The sequence below is a fragment of the Anser brachyrhynchus genome (assembly GCF_964034855.1).
Source record: "Anser brachyrhynchus genome assembly, chromosome: 3".
Classification (NCBI taxonomy): Eukaryota; Metazoa; Chordata; class Aves; order Anseriformes; family Anatidae; genus Anser; species Anser brachyrhynchus.
The window spans coordinates 34366106-34390269 of NC_137696.1; the positions used below are offsets into that span (position 1 = coordinate 34366106).

General features: G+C 46.9%; 1 protein-coding gene across 12 annotated transcripts in view; it reads right to left on the reverse strand.

Moving 5' to 3' along the window:
- PLB1 (phospholipase B1) overlaps window positions 1–24034 on the reverse strand; it is a 103730-nt gene extending 79696 nt beyond the window's left edge. The window contains exons 1-6 of one of the 12 annotated variants that reach the window (XM_080588223.1): window positions 13766–14136; window positions 12883–13440; window positions 10488–10956; window positions 1751–1791; window positions 710–773; window positions 166–224 (exon numbers count right to left, since the gene is read on the reverse strand). In XM_080588223.1, coding sequence (XP_080444349.1) covers window positions 166–224; window positions 710–773; window positions 1751–1791; window positions 10488–10515 — 192 coding nt within the window. In that variant the 5' untranslated portion in view covers window positions 10516–10956; window positions 12883–13440; window positions 13766–14136. The other 11 variants (XM_080588221.1, XM_080588222.1, XM_080588228.1 and 8 more) reach the window with 11 other exon arrangements.
- Window positions 24035–24164: the final 130 nt, after the last annotated feature.

Below are 24164 nucleotides of genomic sequence, written 5' to 3' on the forward strand. Positions count from 1 at the left end.
ATTTCTTTTTTTTTTTAAATGCCAGAAACCTTTGATGCTCGTGGAAAGTTTCATGCCCTAACCGGGACCCCAAATTACAGCATCAGCTCAATTCATCGTCACCTCATCGCAGAGTCAGAAAGGAGGAAGTGGGTCACGTTCAGCACACTTAATGCATGTACTTACTCTTTGCAAATTTCCTATTGCAGTGACTGCTGTAATGTCAGCTGGCCTCAGAGCATGAACTGCAGAAAAGTCGAAGACCAGGTTAGAAAAGAACAGTAACTTTGAAAGTTACATTCACCAGCATATTAAAATATGGCAAAACTTATTAAAATGATGCTGTAAGAAGTCTATGTTAATCTTTTTGACTGGCAGTTTTAAGACAGCCAGAAAGAGAAACCTTACTCAGGTATTCAGTAAATACTTCAGATGCACTGAAATGTTCAACCATCAAGCAAGAAGAAACCATAAAACACAGTGCTGAATGATTTAAGTAATACCAGCATCCTCAATTAGCATCTGAAGAAACTTAAGTACTGTTATGAACACACGCACACATGCACACACAATAAAAAAAAAAAAAAGGATTTCACACAGCTCACCCCTACTTCAGTCACATCCCACACATATAAAGCCCTTCAAAATAGCTGAATTCCTTCCCCCCACAGCCACTCTAAAATAATTGGCGGGAGGGAAAGCCTCTAGAAGGATAATATTAGACACAAACCTGAAGATGAAGGAGTCTCAGGTGGCATCACATGCTCACATGAAAGCTGGAAGTTTCTTAGAGCCTTTGACATAAAGAAATAAAATATGGTTGATTACTTATTTCCAACAAGGAAACTGGTAAAAGGAGGGGATATAGAAGCTCCATTCTCACGCAGTACCAAGCTCTTACTGATGTAACTGATTTAAAAGAACAGTTGCACCCCTGCTAGAAATACATGAAAATATAGACTTGGACTTTTCAAATCCACTCTTCCAAAACTCTACGCTTTTTGCTCAGCTTTCTTACCAATTCCCACATAGCAAGCAATGAAATATGCTGAACATAATCTGTTACGTTCATTGTTGTGAACCATGAGTGCTTAATCTGGAAGAGATCACAAAAACAGCTTCTGCACGCATCTCCACACACCGCGAGGTACACAACGTACACAACAAAAAGCCACAGATCTGGTATGCAACAGGAAAGGTAAAATGAACCAAGAGCATCGCCCACATTCTGGGTCTCTGGCAACTGGCACAATTCCCATGTGATCACAGAAAGTACTAAAGAGGGAAATAATGAAATAAAAAAAGACTTGTATTTAGGGCAAGGATGTGAGTGACGTGAATAAACTCAGCATGAGAGACAGCTGACTATCACTAGGAACAATAATTTAACGCCCTCCTGCATCCTGACAGTAGTTATGATCCACCTCTAGTACCTCAAGAAAAAGATGAAAGACAACGATCTTCCGTTTCTAAAAGAGCAACAGAGCATCTAGGAACAAGCACTAACCACAGCCAACCTACGCACAGGATGTGCAACCTAATAACAAACGTTGCTCGGAGAAACTTTTATTTCCTGATTAGGTACTGTAGCCTTGAAAGTGCAGTACCACATTGCTGAGTCATTTGCTATGCACTTGTTCTTTACAAAATTAAACAGTTTAGTGCACTGAGCTCTTCTTCTGACGGCCTCAGAGGAAGCATCAGCCAGAGAGGTGACAGATACTGAAAAAAGGGAAGAAAAAAAAAAGATAAAGCTGTTCTTATACTTTACCTTTAGTTTCCCTTGTTCTTGCAGGAGATGAGCTGTCTGTCCTTTAAAAAGGTAAAAATAAAAAATTAAAAGAATAATGAATTGCACAATTTTTTAATCTTAGAAAACGCCTTCAGAAAACATAATAAACCTAAAAACACACAATCCTGAGAGCTGTAACCTTTCTCCTCTGCCCTACTTTCCAAAGGTGAGGCGCGCCCCAACAACCCAGTATATTTTCTTTTTTTGCTGCACTAGAATAAGCTTTTAGTTGTTATAATCAGATGACATTTGTTGAAATTAGTGGGAAATTAGTGTTGAAATACAATGAAGTCATATACACAGTTGATGGACCTCATCCTCCAGAGGCACTGAAAACCCTTCAGCGTTCCTGTTTTCTAACCACTCTCCTCTTCAGCCCAGTTCATACGCTGCTGTTCTCCTGCATTATTATGGAACTTAATTTTGTTTCTCAAAGAAAGCAACCTATCTTCTTTTTTTTTTTTTTTGTAAAGTACAACATAGCTAGGACAGCTAATGAACATTTAATTCCCATCAAGAAAAAGGAGATTTTGCAAACAGCTACCAATGCACATGAGCCAACCCCCAATTTTTATGCATTGAGAGTGCAGCCTAGTCTTGCTCTGTACAAACTTAGGGTCATTTGAGCACATGTAAGCTGAAACTCCTTTAAAAAGGAACAATTCACATTAATCAACATCTTCCACATCCAGAGAGCAATGTAGCACTGTTGTGAGTTTGCCATAGTGATACAGAAACAGCGGCAATTTCTTTTCTTCCTAGAGAGTGTTGACAGACAAAATAGTCTGTGGAGCCAAAAGTCAGACCTGTAGGTATTTCAGTAAACATTATCCTCTTTTCTTTAGTATACACTTGGATTTGTATGCATAGATTTTGGTTTACCCTAAAATTCTTCACAAAGGTAGCCATGGGTCTGGATCCTCAGCTGAACTTCACCGCATGCTCACAGCTGTCCCTGCGTGCCACACCAAAGCCGTTGGGGTCCAGCCAAAACCTGCTGTTCCTAGAATAACTCTCCTTTAGCATTCAGAAGCCAACCTGGGAATATTTAGTCCTGCTGCATGCTTTCTTTCCACATCAAAAAGTAAATGGAGAGTCAGCTCAGGCCAGCAGGTGAGACACACCTGGGTTAGGACAGCTGGCAGCACAAGCACTGCAGGGAGGAAACGTGCTTGGCATGGGCAGGGGGCTCTGGGGTACCCCTAAACCTCCCGAGATGGGTACTGGCACTTGCAATGGTCAGCAGGATAGCAGAAAGCCACTGCTGCTCTCCATGACCGCCTCAGCCACACCACCCATTTTCAGTAAATGTCACCAACGTCCACGCGTTATTTTTCCACTTGAGTTTCAGCCATGAGCTATTCATAAACTCCTGTTGGTTTTATGGTGTTTGGTAGAAAGTTGAAACAATTGCTGCCAGACTGCTGAGTAACATTTTATTTAAAATGTGTTTGCTCAATCCATGCTTTTAGATGACATTTTTACTCAGGGCGATAACCAGGACCCCAGCTCTCGTTTGAGATACTAGAGGCACACGCAATGAGGGGACTCATCATCGTGCAAACCTGTTGTAGAAATTCAGTATTCTTGAGATTTTCTAAAACACTAATTTCAACCGTATTCGAGAACAGATCCACAGGTTACATTTGGGAAGAAAGAAGGTCCAATCCCAGATTCCAGGATTATGGGGGGGGAGGGGGAGGAAGTCTCAATATTTGAAAGACTTCAGGATAACCATTCTGGGATGCTGCCTCTGACAACAGCCAAACTCACGTGCTTAGGGAAAACAGCACAGAAAAAACGGTCTGGGGTGATATACCATGGAAGTATAACTATCTGTGCTTCTGGGTCTCCTTGAGCAAGCAATTACTTAATGCTGAAGAACTCCTGAGAGACCTTTCTTCCATGAATTTCCTATTTGTTTTTTGACTCATTCATACTTTTGGCTTCCCCACAAGTCCCATGGCAAAGGTGCTTCATATTTAATTATTCTGAAAAAAATACCTTCTCACCAGCTAATAATTTGATCTGGCTTCTTGATGTTGTTCTTCCATGCTTCCACAAAATTCATCATTTTGCACATGCGTGTCATTATCATATGCCTATCCATCTTTCTTCCAGGCTAAAGAGTCAGCCTATTTATCTCCTCTCATGTGGAAGTTGTTTCATAAGTCTGAATACTCTTCACCTTTATTCTCCTCCTATGTTTTTTCATATGATTTTTAACACGAAAAGGCTAGACAGTCCTCACAAGGTGAGTGAACTGGACTTACACACAGCATTAGAAATGTGTTTTTTGTTCTGCTCTCTCCCTAATTCCTAAAATTGTCTCCTTAACCGTTACTAAAACTGAGTTGATGTCTTCAGACAGCTACATACTGTGAAGCAGTATCTAATTTAGAGTTCACCACCATGCATAGCTAGAAAAAGTTCTGCCCACCATATGTATTCCCTTTAAGTTTTCAGTTTGAACATCCTGAGCAGTTTTGCATCAGCAAGCTAGCATATCTCCTTATCTGATACCCAACTATGCTGAAAGCACGTCCCAGCACAGGTGACGCTGGGACTCTGCAGGTTGTCTCCCCGCTTTTCCCAGTTTGAAAATTCACAGTCCAATTCTTTATTCCACAGCTTTTAACAGGGTATCTGAAGTTCTTGGTCAAAAGATTTTTGGAAATCCAACAACCCCTCAGATGAACAATCCATGGGCACATACCCATTGTCATGGACTTTCTGTACCAATTCCACAGGGAAGCTTCCCCATTATATCACATAGACCCCGAGTTAGTTCATTCTGTTCCTCTACTCTGGTGTCACCCGTTTGCCTAGTACAGGAGCCAGCCTCACTGCTTTTGTACCACTACCACTGCAGGTCCTCAAACCCTCCTAAAACAGAGCTCATTTTAAAAGCTGGTTTCACATTTGCCATTTTCCATTCCTGACACCAATGCCAGCTGAAGAATTAGCTTGCACAACAGTTAACACATGGACACAGTTAACACATTTGTTTGGTTCACTCCCTTGGGCGACTATCATCTAATCCTGGCAGGCTTTTTGCTATTCATTATCAATTTGTTCACAGATTTGACAGTTTCCCTAGCTTATCCCCTCCACAGAAAGGTTTTTAGTGCAAGGCCTTTTTAAGCTCTTCTGTAGATGACACCAAAGGGAAAAAAAAATAATAGCCTTTCTCTTGGGCTTCAGCTTCCTTTTTTTTTTTTTTTTGTATCTATCAGCACTACAGATCCCGTTTCAGATGTATTTAAATTAAAATTTATTATTTTGTTATTGCATTAGCAATGATTCCTAATTTTCCCATAGATTCATTTTTGGCTTGTCTGATTATATTTTAACTTACCAGAGCACACATTCTTCAGTTTTCTTTGTTTGCTTTGGATTTATGCTTTCCACAGGATTTTTTTTTTTACCCCTGCCGCTTCCAATATTATAGTTACTCCCTTACTCTACCATTTAAATTCTAGTTTGTATTTCCAATTTTCTCCATCTCTCCCCTCCACCCCCCAAAAAACTATTTTTCTGACAATTTTTCCAAAACCTGGATAAAAGTTCTATTCTTTCTTCCCTTGCTCTTATAGTTTATCTGCTTCAGATAATTATTCTTACAGGCTGCTATCAATCAACATTTTTCCTGAATTGCTTTCACAGGAACTCCAGTCTCCATGCATCTTTTTCACTAAGTTAAAAAGCCAAAGTGCGATCATTTCTTTGGTTTGTGTTAAGAAAAAAAGCCTCCTAACAGTTAATTATTTATCAGAGCACCTTACAGTCCTATTCATCATTACTTTCTTACAGGCAGAGAGATGAAGCAAAGAGCTAATAAGGCCAAGACATGCACAGCATTCTTAGTCCTAGAGCACCTACAAAATTCAGTGTCTGGTACTACGTGTGGAATTCACAGACCCACTACAGAAAACAAAGCTCATCCACCCCCCAGCATCACAACCCCTCACTTTTTTTTCCCCCTATATCAATTTGCTCAGACCATACAGAAAGTCTGTGGAAAAGCAGAAATCTGAATAATGATGCCCTAAGTGTCAGGACATTGCCTAACCCATTGAAACAATCTTCTACCACTGAAAAGAAAATTATCATAGATATGAATTTGGAGAAAACTTTTGTCTCTTTCTTGAATTTCTGCACCATTTTGGGACAGAGCTCACCATTAACCAATTATTTGATTATGTTTTTCTCATGAGAAGACTTTAGTGCCTGCCTAAGATGCAATTGTTTCCCAGAATAGTGGAAACCAAGGCATGTATCTTTATCTAAAATGATCAGACATACCACAAATTACATGCAAGATCACAGTTTTACTTTCATACTTTCTTCACCCTGCTTGAAGACTTGTGCTATACACCCACCTTGCAACAACTAAAAATATAAGTTCCTAAATACCGTGTAACTAGAATTTTCAAAGAACCTTTCAATTCTTACCTTCTAAGGAAAGCAACCAGAGGAAAAACAGGCCTAACAGTAGTTTCATGATAAGTGCCTCTATGAACAGACAACTTGGAGCGCTGTTGGTTAGCGTTTACGGCTGCTAGGAAAGAAATTCCCTTCTTTTTCCTCTTTTATATTCTACCAGGTTGATAACTCAGCAGCCATAAAATTTATTAGCCTCTTTACCTTTGGAAAGCAAAACAACGATAACATTCGCATTTCTTATTTCAAGGAGCTGTGCAACCTTAGTTTATAAACAGCCCCATCCATGGGTCAAAGGAGTAAAGTGGCACAGCTTCTCCCACTTCTCCACTAGGCACTCCAACCCAGCATTTTGCTCATCCTTTCTGTCCACGAGACATCAGCTACATGATTTATCAGAGAAGACCGCAGCTGGGAGCAGCAGTAGCTTTCAGGTTGCTGCCAGTGATAAGCACCACGCAGCACACCATGTGACTAGCAGGTGTATTTTATTGCCAGGGCAATGAATGAGCACTTAAAGACTTGCATAGTTCGCATATAGCAGACATGTTGTCCTCATTCTACTTTAAAACACTTTAACAGCTTGTTAGTGTCACACAGTGCAAAGCATGCAAACTCTCTCATGGGATATAACGAAATCTGGAGTCCTGTTAAGACTTCTGCCTGTGTTCAGAGAGAACCAGTCTCTTTGCAGGGGAGCTCTCAGCAAATACCAGCACTAAGGTCACACAGGTCAACTTCCAGCAGTCAAGGCTCTTTCCTGCAGTGCACAACACAGTAACTTATTAGTCTGTCTCTACTCAACATGGAAGGAGGCTCAGTTTCTTAGGCTGCAGGGCAGTTGAGGCCTACATAGCAGGACACATCCACCCAAAGTTGTGTTCTTCCTCTTCTCTCCTTTTGATCTTTCCTTGCCTTCAAACAGCCTCATGCTGCGCCTCTCTTCCACTAGATCCAGAACCACCACATCCTTCTGAAAGCTGATTTATCTCACTGAAACTCCAAAAGCCTAAGTTTGAGTCCCAGAGCAGCGTGAAGAACAGAGACACCACAGAAGAGCATGGGATTGTCACGATCTGAGCAAGGAGAGCAAGTCCTGCATCCAACACAGCTCTACTTTGCGCTATGAAACCCTGCCCTGAAGTGAGATAATGTAAATATATCCCTCAAAAAGTGGCTGAGCTCAAACACTTCATCAGGGATGTATCACCTCTCCTGGCACCTGAACCCATAAAGTTCCTGATAGTGGGAGAATAAGAAGAAAGGTACGGAGGGAACTAATGCAAAGCCAGTACGGTACCATCAGTGCTGGCAGTGGGCACGTTAGTGAAGACTTCTGCCTATATCCCATGGGATGAAGCAGTAGTTCTCCTTCTGGCAAGTTTTCCTTCATTGTGGCATTACTCATAGGTATCTGCCAAGACAAAGCACTGGTGACAAGCAGTATAGCTCACTCTGCCCTCATTATGTCAGAGAATGCTCAACAAACAGAATTTCACACTGAGCTGACCACAAACTAGTAAGGTCATAAGGCCCAGGCTGATCAGACTCATACACTAGTTTTCCTGATTTGAACAAGCACCATGACCTGACAGCTAAAGTGCCAGTTCAGGGCATACCATGCCTATAGCGCACCACAGGCACTCCAGCAGTGCAGAGGAATTTTGTATATACACAAGTCAGTATCAAACAAGACAGTAGGACCGCATCAATGTTTAGATTTGGGCAGTCAACCAAAGCGTCAAGTATTTGAGCATGCATGCAGTGTGCCCAAGTCTGCAAAACCCTGGCTACAACACCATCACAGCAGCCTGGTCACTTCTGCAGATTCAAAGAACACGCACAAGTGACTGCCAGACTGCAACATTACACTCCCAAGCAAGACTCTGCTATTCCTTCAATTACAGCATTCAGAGCTAACCTCTGAAGAGCAGCCTGTTGTCCTAACACAAAGCACTGGGGTGTCCTCTGGTCTCTTCTGAGCTTCCTGACACCCAACTGAACCTCCTGCAGAGATAATAGGAGAATGTTTAAGAAGGGCAGCTGCTTCAGTAAACAGCTTAAAATGCTTAAACAAATCACTGACACCCCTGATATCTCAGGCAAGATAGCTCATCCTTCAAATGGCTTTTTATGGCTTTATGACTGAAATTTGATATTATTGGAGGAAATGCATTGGACATAGACCTTGCACCCACTTCACTTTGCAAAAAATGGGAAAGTAAAATTTATTTTGAACATTAACAGCTATTATGGAGAATAACATATAAGTAGGAATCTGCACAGATAGGAGAAAAGTTCCTCCACACCCCCCCAGTCTCTAACCTCATCCCAGCACAAACATACCATAGGCTTCACCAGTACAAACAGCTGCTCACCTCCAGCATAACAGCATACTCAATTCTGAGAAAGAGGAGCATGTTCCACTTCAGGGTCTCACAACAAGAAACATAGTTTGACACCCTAGCTCCTTTGACCAGGAGTAAGGTAACGAAAAACTAGAAGCTTACACGCTGTCAGAATAACACAGGGGCCAGCAGCTCCCCAAGCTAGGTTGAAATGGAGCTCCTGGGGCCATTGGCAGGGTTGGTGAGGCCCCAGCTGAGGCTGGTCAAGGCCATCATGGCCTGTAAGTCAGTATGGCACTGTGCAGATGGGAGTTATCTCTAGTGGTCTTTGTCATTAAGTACAAGGGTTTGTGGCTGTTTCATTCCTCAGCAGAAACTTCTCATTAAGTCTGAGAAACAGCCTCCTTAATGAACTGGAAGTGTTTAAATTTTAGAGAGAAAGCCTCTTCTTCACTGTACATCAAGCAAAAGAAGGAAGGTAGCATTAATTCACACATTTGCCATAAACCACAGCTCCAAGAGTAAGAATTAAGTCTTTAGACTCTGTGACATGCTCCAGAAGGGAAATATCACTAACTGCAAGGCTTGTAAGTCTTCTGTAAACACTTCTTCCTACCACCCAAGCATCAAAATAGCTCCTAGATTGAATAGCAAATAGCAGGTGGCAGCAAAGATCAAAGAAGCTGGGAAAAGAGAGAAGAGAGAATTTTCTCACAGACAGAGAAGGTGTCAGAGATGAGCTGAAGCTTCTGCATCGCTGCAAGGACAAAGCTATATCTCTCAGAAGGTGTGGAGAGCTGCAGCCCATGAGCCAACCCCCAGCTGACAGCATTTAGGAATACCCCAGGGAACTGCAGCCACATAGCTAATTACTTAATGGTCTACACAGAACGTCTTCTGCCTTGCCTAAAGCACCTCCTGCTGCTGCTTGGGTGGGACAGGCAGCTGGATAGACTTTGTACCTGATCTTGACTGTGTTGTGTCAGTCTTCTTGTCATCAGCCCTGGATGAGAAAGTTGATGACACGACTGCACGGAAGAGCTTTGTATGGAACATGGTAGTTAGGAGCAGTTCTGTGCCTCTGTATTTTCTCCAGCAAATGTACCTGTTTCACATATCTAGGCCCAAGAGAGTATAACGCTACAAAACCAAAAGTCAGGCCACTACTACAGCTCTAAAGTGAGCAACACCCAAACGTATATTCAAATACATGCTCTCAAACATGTTAGTCAGAATTCCTGGCCTGTTGCTATGTTTATAGGTAGGTTATAATATACCTAAGAGCTTCACCCCTCATACCTAGTATGGGAGCTAGAAATGGGAAAGTCAATGGATTTCTCTACATTGCCTTTAAGTTTTGCTTTATCTGCTCACTCAAATGGAGCTTTTTCCTGCATTCCTTTTCCTCACGTGGAATATTGAAAACCAGAAACCTTGACAATCTATTCATGTCCTCACCTATAGGACCAGTGTTTTAAAATACAGAGTAATGAATCTGTGGCTGCACCTTTAAAGAAAAACCAACAATATAGCACTCAACCATTCATAATTAAAGCCAAAATGATTGCCATCACACACACAACCTTTTACTGTATGTTAGGGAAATAGTTCTTTCAGCTGCTAATAGGCAGAGGCCATATATCAGAGGATAATGTAATCACACGCACAGAACTATGATATTACACCAGCACAGCAGAGGACCTGTTGTTGAAATATAAAGCAGACTGATTCTCCATTTTATTTGAAGATTCAGCCTGTCTGTGACTTGTGAATGCTTCAGCTAATCCTACTGCCTAGCCACGGCTTTAGATCTTGAATTTTTTATTCAGGAAGCATATCCTTGCATTGTGCCATCCCATCACACCCCGACCTGCAATGGGTAGACCATTAGAGCAGTGTGGAACAGCTATGAATAAATCATATACCACAGTCAGACACGTTACGTTTCCTCATGATGTGCCATTGCCTTGTCTTGCTGCACTCCACGTTGCTGGTAAATTCAGTGCATGCTGCGGACCTAAACAGGAGATCTGCCACCACAGGAGAAGCCAGGAGTGCAGCAGAGGAGGGTCAAGGCATGAAGGGAGGCCGAGGGCAGGCAGAGACATCAGCCCCAGGGCAGGAATCCCGCAGCAGCAGGGCCGAGCGCTGCCCAGTTTAAAGGAGGCTGCTACCACCTGCTGGAGGGAGTGCAAATAGCGGAGAAGAAGAAACCAAAAGTTGATTTGGTCATTCCGGGCAGGAGCTGGAATACACCTCTCCACACGTGGTGAGGCTACAGAAAGCGGACAAAATGCCTTCTCATATTTGGCTCTCCCCTTAAAACACAAGTTTCTGGAGCTGCTGGCAAGGTGGCTCTTAGGTGTTTCTATCGTGGCTTTCAGAAAGGAATACCTGTAAAAACAAGTGCAAACACAAAGCCTCAAATACGCTTCTGAATGTGAATTTGTCTAAGCTGAGCACATGACTGGAGCACTGGACTCTTCACTTGGATATCTGGGATTGGCAGAGCTGCTATAGAGACTTGAACTGTGGCAATAAATAAGTATCAGTGAGATCACTGCTGAAGTTATGTCCATGTTTTGGATAAGCTGTGAAGCAGCAGCCGCCTGCAAACACCCAGCAGTAGGTCAAGGCAGCAGCATTACAATGAAACCTCAGGCCCAAAAAGTGAATGAAACTCAAAATTTAACCCTTATGCCTGCAGGGGGGCACAACCTCCCGCAGTGAGTGTGACTGGCAAGGGCACAAGCCCTTTAGCCGCTGGCATGGAAGGAAAGCCCAAAGCACATCTCCATCAGCTGTGCCTGGCTCTGCCGCGAGGCTGGTCCCACCCCAGCCTCCCTCTGCAGATTGCGGAGCTGGCACAGGTCCCCTGAGCCCCCATCACCTGTCACAAAAAAAATGGTGTACCCTTCTGCCAAAAGCTGGAGCTGCTCTTCACTGCCTTTTCTAGCAGCTTCTGGGCCTTTAATTTTATTATTAAAAATTAATAATATGACTGGAAACTAAAATTCAGATCTGGGAAGAGTGACACAGCAGCCAGTTTCCAGTGTGCCTGGCACTTGAAAGAAGAACACGTATGAAGTGCTACCCTCTTCCCATCTTAGCTGCGAGTCTACAAAGGCTGTCACAGTGTCAGTGGGGAAAGAAAGGGCCAGGGGCTGTACCCAGCAGGGTGAAGTGAGCTCTGCTCCCCTCTTCTGCATGGGGAGCTGCCAGTGATCCCCACCCAGCTCAGGGAGAGCTTCTGGAGCCTGTCCTCACCTACACTGACACAGCAGAGCTCCCATCCTTGGACATGCACACCGTGTTGGGTCTGCTTCTTTGGCTGTGCACATAAGAACATACCCTGAGGGTGCTTTCAGGGTGAGTGGGCTGCAGATCATGCCATCGGTGAAATCCCCCCAGCTCCACAGAAGCGAGGAATCCCAGTGCTGGGTACAGGGTTGTCCCTCAGCTCGTCACTGCCTTTCTGCTGGTCAGCTGAGGCCCAGCTATGGCCGAGGGCGCCAAACAGCACAACTCAAGATTTGGAGATCCTCTGCAAAAGACTCTTTGCTCACATTACTGCAGCATGAGGATTAGTTTAAGTCTCTGGGCTGCAAGAAGACCAGATACTTCCCATGGCCTCATCTTCAGCTGGCCCCTCTGTTATCAGATCAGGAGATAATGCTGGTTTCTGAAGAGCCCTGTTTACAGCCCCAGCCCCAGCCTTGGAGAGTCAGCCGGTGCTAGCACAGCCGTGAGACAGCAGCGCTGGCAGGAAGGCAGATAGCAAAGGAAGCAGTCTGTCCGCCTCCGATAGGCACAGTGATGGTGTTTTACAGCAGGGACAAGAAAATGTAGATTCTCTTCCTGTGAGTCTTGGGGCAAGACTATTGAGTCTCAGATCCAAAGTACCCAATTCTCAAAAACTTGCATGGAAATCACACACCTAAATAAATACCTCTGTGAATTTGAGCCCAGGTCTCAAAGTGCTGTGATTCTCTTCGAAATAGAAACACTAGCGTTCCCTTTCTCCCATTCTTTTCCATTAGGTTATAAAATTCCTCGAGCAGTTCCAGCATTATACTGTTTGTATTCACACCACAAAAGGGCTCTTTTTTTTTTTTTTTTTTTTTTTTTTTCCCCAGCCAGAGCTGTGACTGCAGCAACAGTGTGGGAAGCTCCTGACTCTCCTGTGCTCTCTTGAGCTCTTTCCACAAGAAGATACCATGCACAGGCTCCGCAGGGTCAGCCTGTATAGGTCCCGCCGCACCACAGGCTGGCTAAGTCCACCTACCCACACCCTAAAAATCCTGTGTTAACCTCACTTACCTGTAGAAATCTGTTTCTCAGCTTGCCTCTACAGGTCAGAAAACATATCCCTTTGACCTCCATGAGGCAGCCCCAGCTGTGCTATATTCCTTCGGCATTATTAATGCCTGTGTTGCCCTTGAAATAGAGAAGACTATCAAGTGGTAACATAGATGGTGAGATGGGGAAGGGGGGGGGGGGTGGTAAGGCTGCTTTTCCTCACAAGCAATGAGGCCTTTCGACCCTTCTTACTGCAGTTGCTCCAAACACAGACCATTGAATTTCAAGTTCCTGGCAAGTGATCATTTTTTGTCCGGATCCAGCAGAGGCACCTGGAGCTAGGAGCATAAGGCTCAGCATGCTCCCTTGACGTAAACACCACAAGTTGTGGCAAACGCGTCCTCCCACTGTAGTATTCACCATCTACACAGTGCTCTGAGATGCTCTCACCTGTTTTGTGGCTAAAAAAAGAGTCTAGCATGGCCTGTCCAGGTGCTCTGTGCCTTCTTGCTCGCCAGTTTTTTCACCTGGTGAGTGGAGCCACATTTGGGCAAGCCTGGGCAGTAACAGATTCAGTGCCTGCAAAGAAGTGGATTAAAAGGCCTTTGAAACCAGGAGCAGCTATTTTCCTTAAGGACCATGCAAAGGCAAGCAGCAAAGGCCTTCGCCAACTGTGCAGAGATCCTTGCAGAAGCTAAATTTCCTTTTGTGAGATGAAGAAATCCCAGGTGAACAAAAAGCAACCACCACCAAGTCAGTCTTACATCCAAAGTCACGCAGCCCTCAGCGCTCCTGAAAGGGGAGCGGCTTCCCAGGCACAAAATAAATAGGAGGGGTGAGCATATAGAAACAAGAGATGCCAGGCACGCACAGGAATATTTACAGTGCAGGTGGAAAGGAGTACCAGTGCTCCGCCTGGAGAACAAGGCCCACGGACGGCCCACTGGCGCCCATGGCCATCTGCATGGCGAGGGCAAGGCTTCCTTCTTCCTGCTGTAACTCTCACAGCTGCCACCAGAGGACACCAAATTCCTGCAACATTTAGCTCCTGAGAACAACACGTTCCCGGCCCCTTTGGCTGGGAACGGGGAAAAACACTCCTATGGTTGTGGAGCAGCAGTTCCAGTCCTCAGGAGGAAAGCCAAGGCCGGGGGACCCTTGATGCGAGCTGGTGGTGTCCACATGTGCAGCCACTGCTTTAGCTCTGCTCCTGCCCTTACAGCCAGAAACTGGCTTCAAGCTCGCGTATTTCCAGGGACTGCATGCTCTGAAGACCTGTAATAACAGAAAATAATCACTGATTCAAACCACCGCTAGATGATCGGAGACCAACAGCCACTGCCAGCTGAACAGATGCTCTTATTCCATATTTTCATTGAAAGAACCTTCCAAAATTCACAGCTTTGCCAGGCTTCATCCTGACATTTCAGCTGAATATTGCAAGAATGCCATCAAGTGCTGGAGGCCTTTGTTTTTAAGACGGAAAGGCTGGGCTCTGGAACCAGCTATGGGTGCAGGCATGGGCCTGTGCATAGGATTTTCTGAACAATTAATCTGCACGTTATTATTTCAAGTGATCTCAATAAATTGCAAAAGCCACTCAGAATCAGCTGGATAAAATTCAATAAAAACACAGCAAAGTACTATGATCGGGAGGGAGAAATTAAATTCGCAAATGAATGACTTGGAATAATTGGCTAAGCAACAGTATTACGGCAAAGAATCTGGAGGAATTAGAGTGGATCATGTAATAAATATGAGTCAATGGTATGCTGCTATTGAAAAAAAAATCCTACAAAACATTTGTTTGGGGATATGCTAATGGAGTGTCATAAGCATGTCACGGAAGGTCATTATTATGCTTTATCCCGAAGAATGCTCACCCGTGCTAAATGTTGTGCCAAATCTGGGGCACTGCACTTTCAGAAAGACAGAGTAGACCAGCCAGCCCAACAGGAAGCTTAACCCAGGAGGAAAGCTGGATTGACTGGGGGAGCATTTCCAAGAGGGGCGATGAGAAGGAGGACAGCCTCCCCAAACACAGGGGGCTGTTCTAGCATGCGGCAAATAATGCAGATCTCTTTTCCCTGGCAGCCCAGAAGACACACAGAGGGGTACTAGACCAGTGTGGGACAAAGACAAGACACCAAGCCCGGTGCTGGCTGGGGTTTCATCCCATCAGGCAACTCCATTTTTCTTACTTAAGAGGGAAGGCATGCAGGTGGGGGATGGGAGGGATCACGAGTTTTGATGTGACAGCTGGTGACAACCTGGAAGCTTGCTTTTAGGGGAGGAATGGTCCTTTTAACACAACAAAGCGGCACACCCAAGAGTGCATACACAGACCACACCTACTGGAGCCAGCTTCCACGGGGTTGTTTGTACAGCAAGCAAAGGAGAAAATAAAGATTGGAGATGCAACTTCCTTTTTGCCCATTTCTCCCCCAGGTCATCCTGACCTTATGAATAGTGTGGCAAGGCTGTACATGTATCACTGCTTTCTGCAGTTCCTGAGGACCTTCCCGGTCCTGCTAGTCTCACAGACTCCCTCCACTTAGACCTGGTTTCCGCCAAGCACCTCAACGAATTTGGGCACGTCCCCATTCAGTAAAGGCCTTAAGCGCATGCTTAAATTTAAGCATGAGCTTCAAACAAAGCATGTGTTTAGCAACCTCTGCAAACAAGGCCTTAACCTTAAAATACACACATAGATAAACCGATTTTTCACTCCAGCTAGATTCAAATGCTTTCCTCAGGCTCCTTGAAGTCGAGTCTACCACCTCTCTGACACTGAAATAGATGCCTTGCATAAGAAGACTCTTGCTTCCTCTCTGCTGTAACTCATCAGCTCTTCCCTGCTCCAGGGCACGTACCTCTAGGGACAGATGAGATCTATTCCTGTTAGTTAGTATGCAGAGCTAGATCTCAGCAGCAGCGATAAAGGCCCTTGCACATTCTAGCTTGCTTGCTGATACTTCCCTTTTCTCTGGAATTCATACTCCTCGCCCGCCCTCGCTCCCTTCCCCCTTCCCCAGTTGCTCATACTTCTGGAAAGATGACTGAAGGCTAACTAATGAGTAAGACGCTGCTGCACGTCATCGCCTGTCTGCTGCAAGAAGGGGTGAACAAGTTCGTTTGTCCACAGGTTAAAGTGAGGTTGCCATCCAAACACAGAGCATGTAATTGGGAGACCAAGCAGTGGGAAACCTGCCCTCTCTTCTTTCTCGTCTGGAGCGTTTAATTTCTCTTGTTTTCTTCATTGCGTACACCACTTTATGCCTGCACAGCATCTTTCAAGCAAGGATCTTAAAGGACTTCATAGACCTTAATTAAACCTCATAAATCCCTAATTGATAGATGAAAATTCTGAGTCACAAAAAGGTGAAGGGATGCGCTCAGGTGCAGCACTGAGTCAGTTGCAGAGCGTGGAGCAGGGCTGTGGTGCTCCCAACCCCGTACTCCGCATCCTCCCCGCTCGACGGACATTATGGATGACGAGGATCTGCTTGGAGGGCACATTCAGCAGCTGCCTGACGCTGATCCCAAGGGCCAGTGATGAGGGACATGCATCAATTGCATTTGGCACTGCAGTGCCCCAGAACAGGCCAAGAGTGGAGGCAGGGGCACTGTACGAACCCGGAGCTGCAGACAACCCCAAGGGCCCAGCACCAGCAAAGGGGCGAGACACCAGTGGCAGCCTGTGGTGTGGCCACCACTGAGGGTCTCCTGATGAAAAATTTTCCCTGCCCTTGGCTGCTGCCCCATCTGAAGCCATGGAGCCCCAGCCAGCCCGCACCCTGCTGACCCTCACCCCAAGGCCTATCTGTGGCCCAGGGCCTGGATGACGGCCATTTCCAAAGCCTGGGGCAGCAGGCCCAATCCACCATGGACCTGCATCACCGTGGTCACTTGGGGCACCCAGCCCACATGTCCCAGACAGCTTCTGGTCCTTTTTTGCCCTCGCTTCCCTGCCCAGCCTTTGTTTTTGAGTAGGTAGCGTGTAAATTGTGCAGGGCAGGGACCATCCCAGCTGGGCGTTTGCCTGGCACGGCCCTGGCCGGCCTCCTGCCACCTGCACTGGGCAAACAGCGTCAGGACGGCGCGGCCCAGCCCGCCTCGGTGCCGGTCCCTCTCGGTGGACGTTGTCACATACTGCTTTCCAATTATAGCCTTTCAGGCTGCGACGGCGGCATTTAATTGTCTGAGTTTTATAAACACTGCACGGCCTTGGCTGACGCCCGAGTTAATGATCCCCTGCAGAAGCGACTTTGGCCGGCCGGCTCCCAGCTGGGCCATCGCCACGCCTGCCGGAGAGGGTGAATTAAAAAAAGGAGAGGGTAAAAAAGCAGAAAGGTGACTTAAAAGATGATGCTGCATCTGAGGAAATGACACATGCCTCCCTCTTGTCTTCCAGCGATATGCAATGCTGCTGCCGACACCAAGGAGAGAAGGCTCAGCTCCGCAAAGCCTGCAGCAGCAGCCCTCCTACCTGCCCAGTGAATGGTGCTTGTAGCAGGACAAGCAGCTCCACTCACCCTTCAAACTCAGGTTTCTTTCCTTTACCTTTTTTCTCCTCCTAATATCAACAAAGAAAAAAAAAAAGACACAACAAAACCAGCCCTCAAAAATGCAAACAGAATGAAGAACCCCACAAGAGTAAATAGACAAGGCTTTTATGTTAATACGAGAGTCACTGAGAGCATCAAAACAAAGGAAAAAAAGATCTCTGGGTGAAATTTACAAACTGATGTAAATCAGCCTGCTGAATTTCAGTGAAGAGCACTGATTTTCCCTGGCTGCACACACAGAGTGTATGTATGTCTGTGTGCTCCCTCCCTGGACTCCTTCACTACAGCCTCCTGGCTTAGTGACACAAACTGCATTGGAAGGGGACCAGACGACACTTTGCTGTAATTTGTACATATGCACCACTAAAGCTCAGCATTTATATTTAAAAAAAATAATAATAATCGGGCGAACGCACAGCTGCAAGGCGGGCTGGGTAATTGTGCAATGCTGGGAACTCTTAGGTAGTTAATAATTATACTCAACCTTCGGTCTAGTTCCTAACAACACCCCTAGGCGTGTCGCTCTTACAGAATAAGGGCACACGCCCTGCTGTGTCTCCTTGCTTAACAGGAACACAAAGTACAGTAGTAGGAGGTGTTTCCTTGAACTCTGAACAATTGGACATTTAAGGATTAATTACTGTTAAGGAGCTTTGGACTGGCAAACACACTAACTCAGCTCTTGGCTGCGTCTCCCAGCCAAGTTCTCTCAGTCATCCTAATTAGACATTCTGATACCATCTTTAATTATATGATCTCACATACTATTTTTTTTTCCCTTCTTCTATTATTTTTTGCACCGAACCCCTGTCCTGTGCAGCACGCTGGGCAGGGGAAAGCACCCTCCTGGCAGCACAGCAGCAGCCGGACCGTGCTCCATTTGGACCCGAGGCTCTGCTGAGAGCCACCCAGGGGCTTTCACAACAGGAGGAAAGCACCCAAGCTGCTGCGGGCAAGACGGGACCTATGCTGTATTTGTCAGTATTGACTGCAGCCCGCCTGGAAAAACGTCTGTGCTGCGCAGCACCCTGCGCCAGCCGCCGTGAGTGCGTGTGCGTGCACATGTATATACACAGAGGCTCTCCCGTACACACCTTGATCTTGTTGAAACAACAGGAGGAGCAGGGTGCATGTTGTTAATGTTTTTCACCTCGGTAAACACCGCATCGCTGGGGCGATGCTCCCGCGTCCCGACTTGCAGCGCCTGGTGGTGCTGGGGGCCGGGCGCCTGCCAAAAGCCGCCGGAGCTGCTCCACACGCAGGCTGGTCCTGCTGCTCTGCAGAGTCCTTCCTAGGAAGGAGCCTGGCCGTGGCCAAGAGTCGCTGACTCGATGCTGCCTCGGCTTCTGCTGGCAGCCGTTTGCTGCCCACCCCTCGCGGCCCCCCCCTCCAGGGACGCAGAGGGAAGTTTTGGGTGGCGTGCTTTCAACTGAAACGCTGCTGCTGCTCGGCTGCGCTGGAAACTCAGCGCCCTGAGGTCAGCCGAGGTTCACTCAGCCGAGGAACTCCTTAAATGGCATAGTCTTGCTCAAAAGCCTGCTCTCTTTGTGGCAGTGAGCAGTGTGGGGACGGATGGGCCAGCACTCACTGGGACCTTTTTGTGAAGGCCAGACCCCCAGCCTCACGTGGAGGTGGGGAAGGAGAGCGATGGCGCCGCCTCCCCTCGCCGCCCTGGCCTCCCTGCTTTCCCCAGGGCCAGCCCGCTCACTGGAAATGGCTCCAAGACCCACCCCTGCCTCTACCTGCCAGCAGAGCCGGCTGGTCTCGGCAGCAAGGCACCCATGTATGCTTCTGGGGCTGGGGAGCCTGGCACATGCCCTAACAGGGGCTCAACCCGTCCTCCTGGAGGGTCTGGGCTAGCCCAAGTACAGCCAAATGCTTCACCACCTCTTCCAAAACTGGGGGGAGGAAAGGAAGACCTGCCTGTCCTGGGCCAGCAGCACTGCCCCACACAGGGAGGAGCCCTCTCCTCCCAGCTCCTTGGCGCTTCTCACTGATTCAGAGTCAACATAATGGGGCCGAGATGGCGCCATTGATCCTGCTGGGCAGGCGGAACCGCTGCACGGGAGGGATTACTAATGGCTTCTTCCCCAATGGCACCAGGCCACAGGATTCGGCCCCTCGTACGGCCCTGTGGTGGAAATGGTTCTCCTCCCTCCCCACCACCAGGAACATGTCCATGGAGCAATGGTAGGAGCAGCACTGGGAAATTAAGAGTTGGTGTCAAGTGGAAAAAAAAAAGAAAAAGAAAAACAAAAACAAAACAAGGACAGTCACCACAGGTAGTTGACACCTACCCAGCCACAGCAGCCAACCGTACTCTCAAAAGCCATTCCCTGGGAGGGTCCTGCCTCCAGCCCCCTAGGACGAGCAGGTCCATGTTGCCACAGACCTCCTACAGTCATGGTGTGTCTTGGGGTCTGTGGGTTGCCAAAACCCTTACTGCACAGCTCCTTCTGCTCCATGCCCCCACTGCACAACCTCGATCCCTGCAGCAACCAGGGGAAAGCTTGGACAGGGGTGATGGCTGCTGCAGCAAACCTCTTGCATCAGGGTGACAGGAGCAGAAAGGAGGAAGAGCACTGCTGCAGGGTGAGCGCTCATCCCAGCTGCAGGTGCCAACCGAAGAACATGCGCAGAGCCAGGGGAAGCACCTGAAGCCGATGTTTTGAAGGCGTCACTCTCCTTTCCTATTTCTTCCCTTTCACCACAGACAGTGTCACAGACAGATCTTCATTTCCTCAGCTGCCAGAAGTGCAGAAGGTAATTAGATACCAGTATGGCCTCAGAACATTGCTCAGAGTAGAGATTTAATCACAGTCCTCATGGCTCATAAACACGACATTGAATTGGAGGCTAGAAAAGACAGCTAACATCTCCCATCACCCCCATGACCTGTAGCAGGCAGGGAGGAGCAGAGGATTGCAGCTAAGTTCTCATCAGCCCAGGACGAAGGCTACGGAGGCTGGCTCCTGCTGTGCGGGGCTCTGGCATTGCCAAGGCTGGTGCTCACGCCTCACCCTAAGCCCTGGCTTTGAGAGGTCAGAGCAGGGCTGTGCTTTATGAACTTGGTAAATGTACCTTTCTGCCCATGTTAGAGCATCCAGCACTTGAATAACTTGAGCTCCTCAAAGGAAAAACACTGACCTATTTCTTCCTTCTGCCCAAAACAAACATTGTCTCCTGCCGTGGATGCTCACATCAATAACCACCAGCAGCAGTGTGTGTGTCATCACTGGGAGACGCTGATGAATGCTGCTGAGTCTGGGAGCCCAGTTAGGGTTACAGAAAAGGGGGCGAGGGGACCAGAGGCATGCTCAGCTGATGGAGTCTGCCTGACCCACGCACTCACCTAAGCTCACCAGTTGTAGACCCAAATTTACCTTTCCTGGAAGCTTGAAAAACTTATTCCTGAGAGAGGAAAAGAAGTATGAGAGCCCACAAAAGGCAAATAGGCAACGGGTACTGGCACTGCCTATGAGCTTGCGGAGTTGTACAGTCATTTGTGGGATGCAGGCTGTAGATTACAGCCATGTAAGGCCTGTCTCCCTCTCTTCCCCCACACTAGTCTGTGGAACAGAGCATGCAAAATAAAAAGAGAAATCTGAGACTCACACTGTGGCATGCCGAACAGTTTACATTCTTGTCTGCCATGATATCCTCCTCCCAGCCTAGTTCTTATCTGTTTGACCTCACATAGCCAGCATCAGAAAAGCTGATATTTAGTACAGAGGAATTCTGTAGTTCAAATGTGATAGCAGTGCAGAGGGGAAGAGAAATATGCTTTCAATATAGTACTTCTGGACTACACAGAGTCAAAAGCAGAAACACAGAATGGTTGAGGATGGCAGGCACCTCTGGAGATTGTCTAGTCCAGCCCTCTGCTGAAGCAGGGCCACCTACCGCAGGTTGCTCAGAGCCACGTCCACCTACGTTTTGAGTATCTCTGAGGACAGCGACTCCGTGACCTCCCTGGGAGCCTTGACTTTTCTTCTTTGAGGAAAGTCTTCATGAGGTGTCTTGGATCTCACTGCACTAGAACACACATTAAAAACCTTCTTTTAAACCTCAGCCTTATGAGAGCGTGCCAGCAGCTTCCACACAGGTTGATGATCTATCTCCTGATTTTGCTCCTGATGCTAACAGTGGCCAAACACTGCTGGATGGGGGCCTCTCGTGCCACAGGAGGCAGAGCAGAAAACACGGCACCGTTGCAATGGAACTCGAGAACTTGTTATGACGAAATGAAACTTCAGGAAGATCAGGTCACAGTCATCAGTAGGAGTAGGACCATAAGGTATTTTTTTCCTTTTTCTTTTCTTTAAAAAAAAGTATCATTTGTTCCACTTCAGTGTATCTGATGCAATAACCATGTCACAGTTTTCCTCTGTCACATCCTTCCCACATGACAGTGGAAACATCACTTCAAACCAGCATTCTGGATGCTCTCCTTTCCCCCACACTCCCACTCCAGCTCCACTTGCCATTAAGCTTTCTTAAAGTTTAGCACAGACTTATTCTTTCCATTGGCTGCAGAATTTCTGCAGTGTTCCTGTAGCTGCTCATGCAGATTCTAAACCAAATTAAAGAAGAAGATGGAAAAAAATAAATAAAACCACCACGAAAAAACCTTCATGTGACACCTTGCTGTCTCTGGTATAATACATTCAGGTCACTCTTCTGGGATTGTTTTTGCCACAAAAGATCTACCCCAGGTAGGGTCTCCCCTCCATCAAAGAGCAGCAGAAAGCACAAGGTTAACTACACTAGAGCTGTGGAAAGAGACTTTTGAATGTGCAAGAAGGCCAGGCTGCCCTCACATGCTGCCCAGGGAGATGAACCACTTCTTGGAACTTCACTAAGAAATGTGACCACGAGGAAAAATCAGGGATGAGTCTAGTATGATGGGGAATGGACAGGTAAAAGAGAACCGGGAGCCTCTCTTAATTCACGTACTCTGTAAAAATGCCATCCGGCCATCAACTGATCACAACCCAGCTGTTGGCACAGATGGTTTTTGCATCCTTTCCTTGCAAAAGGAACAGGCAACCTCCCCTCCAGCACGACTCTGCTGGAGAGCAAACACTTTCCCCATGATAACAACCAGATCCCTCACTTGCACAACAAGATCTGAGCATGGCAGGGTGGGGGGAGGCGAGCCTGTTTAAGAAGGAGGGGGAATTCCCTACATGAACTGGAGATCTAAACCAAGATGGGGATGTCGGGAAAAACACAATTTCCATGTCAATGTGGTAGAATTCAGCCTCCCACAGCTAGAAGACTGGTGGGAAGCAGTTTGCTCAGCTGTGTAATTTCATCTTTCAAAACCAAATGATGGTAACCGGTGCGGACATTCCAGCACCTGTGAGCTAATGGTGACAAAAGACAGTCGCGACCAGCCGGTGCTGGAGGGAAATCAGGTGGGAGGCCCGGCCTTGCAACTAGCATTTGCAGTCAAACATCGTTAACCCCTTTCAAAGGGCGCTGCCAGCTTTCAGGAGCTCAGGGATCACTTCGGGATGGCAGCAGGCAAGCAAGGACGTATCCTTCTGTTAGCCATTTTTTGGGAGGGGGCGGGAAAGGGGAGATGCTGCCAGAGGAGCTGGTTTTACAGACTTGGGGCTGGACGCCTCTGTGCGCCAGTGTAATGGGAAAGCCCTTAGCGAGGCAGGAAACCCTTGAGGCACTCCCCTTCAGGAAAGCTTGTGTGTAGTAGGAGATAAAATGGAGACTCCCCCATGCCCGAGGCTCTGTGGAGATAGACATTATAAGATGGATCCTTCAGCATATTTCCTTATAATTGCCACCCCCCCCAAGAATAACTATTTTCCTTCAGCCCCTTCAGGACAAGTGCATTTGGAAAAAGCCTCCCAAAGGCTCTCCCTCAGTGTGTCATCCTCGGCCCCATGGGGCACCCCAAAGCTGGCTCCAGCTCTACAGCCTGCACCGACCCATGCCGGCTTCATGTCAGCTTTCCTACAACATGGATTCCTGACCGCTGAGCTCACTTCACACAGGCGTGTGCACGTATTCCCCGTTCTGGTGACTGATACCTTCAGCATTCCCCATGACTTCACGAGTATTTTCAAGCACGAGCCACATAAGTCGCACCGACATCTCTCATCACCTTCCCCTATGGCACTGTGAGAACACAGGGGTTAAAAAAAAGAGAGAGAGGGAGAGGACAGGGACAGGGACCAGCAGGAAACCAAAGCAGACATTACTGCTAAGGAAACCCATGAGTAACAAGCAGCTTGGCCTGACGCCAGCTTGGCTAACCATGACTCACCTACCATCTCCTCCCCACCACTGTATTTTTACATCGTCCACTCCTAACCTGGCGTGTCTGGGTTCCTTCCACTCCAGAGACTGCAGCTTTTCCCAGGAGAGCCAGGCAATTGCATATTAACTTCCTGCTCACTGCCAGTGAAGCAACCATGGTGTCCACCCCACCCCAAGCTTTCAGAGCAGAAGCTGAAGCAGTGGATAAAAAAAATAAAATAATAAGGTCACCTCAGCATGGATTTTCTAGTTCTATCCCTTTCTTTTTGAAGCAAAGATGAAAGGATTAATGCATTATTTGCCTTTTAGCCCAGGTGGTCTGTTCTGCTAGCCTCTGCCCCATTTACCATTGTTGCCACTAACAGCTGTCTGGATTGCAGCTGCTCTAATGAAAGAAGCCCTGAAATGTGCTACAGTCGGGCACCTGGCAATGCTGTACCCATTTGTTCATAT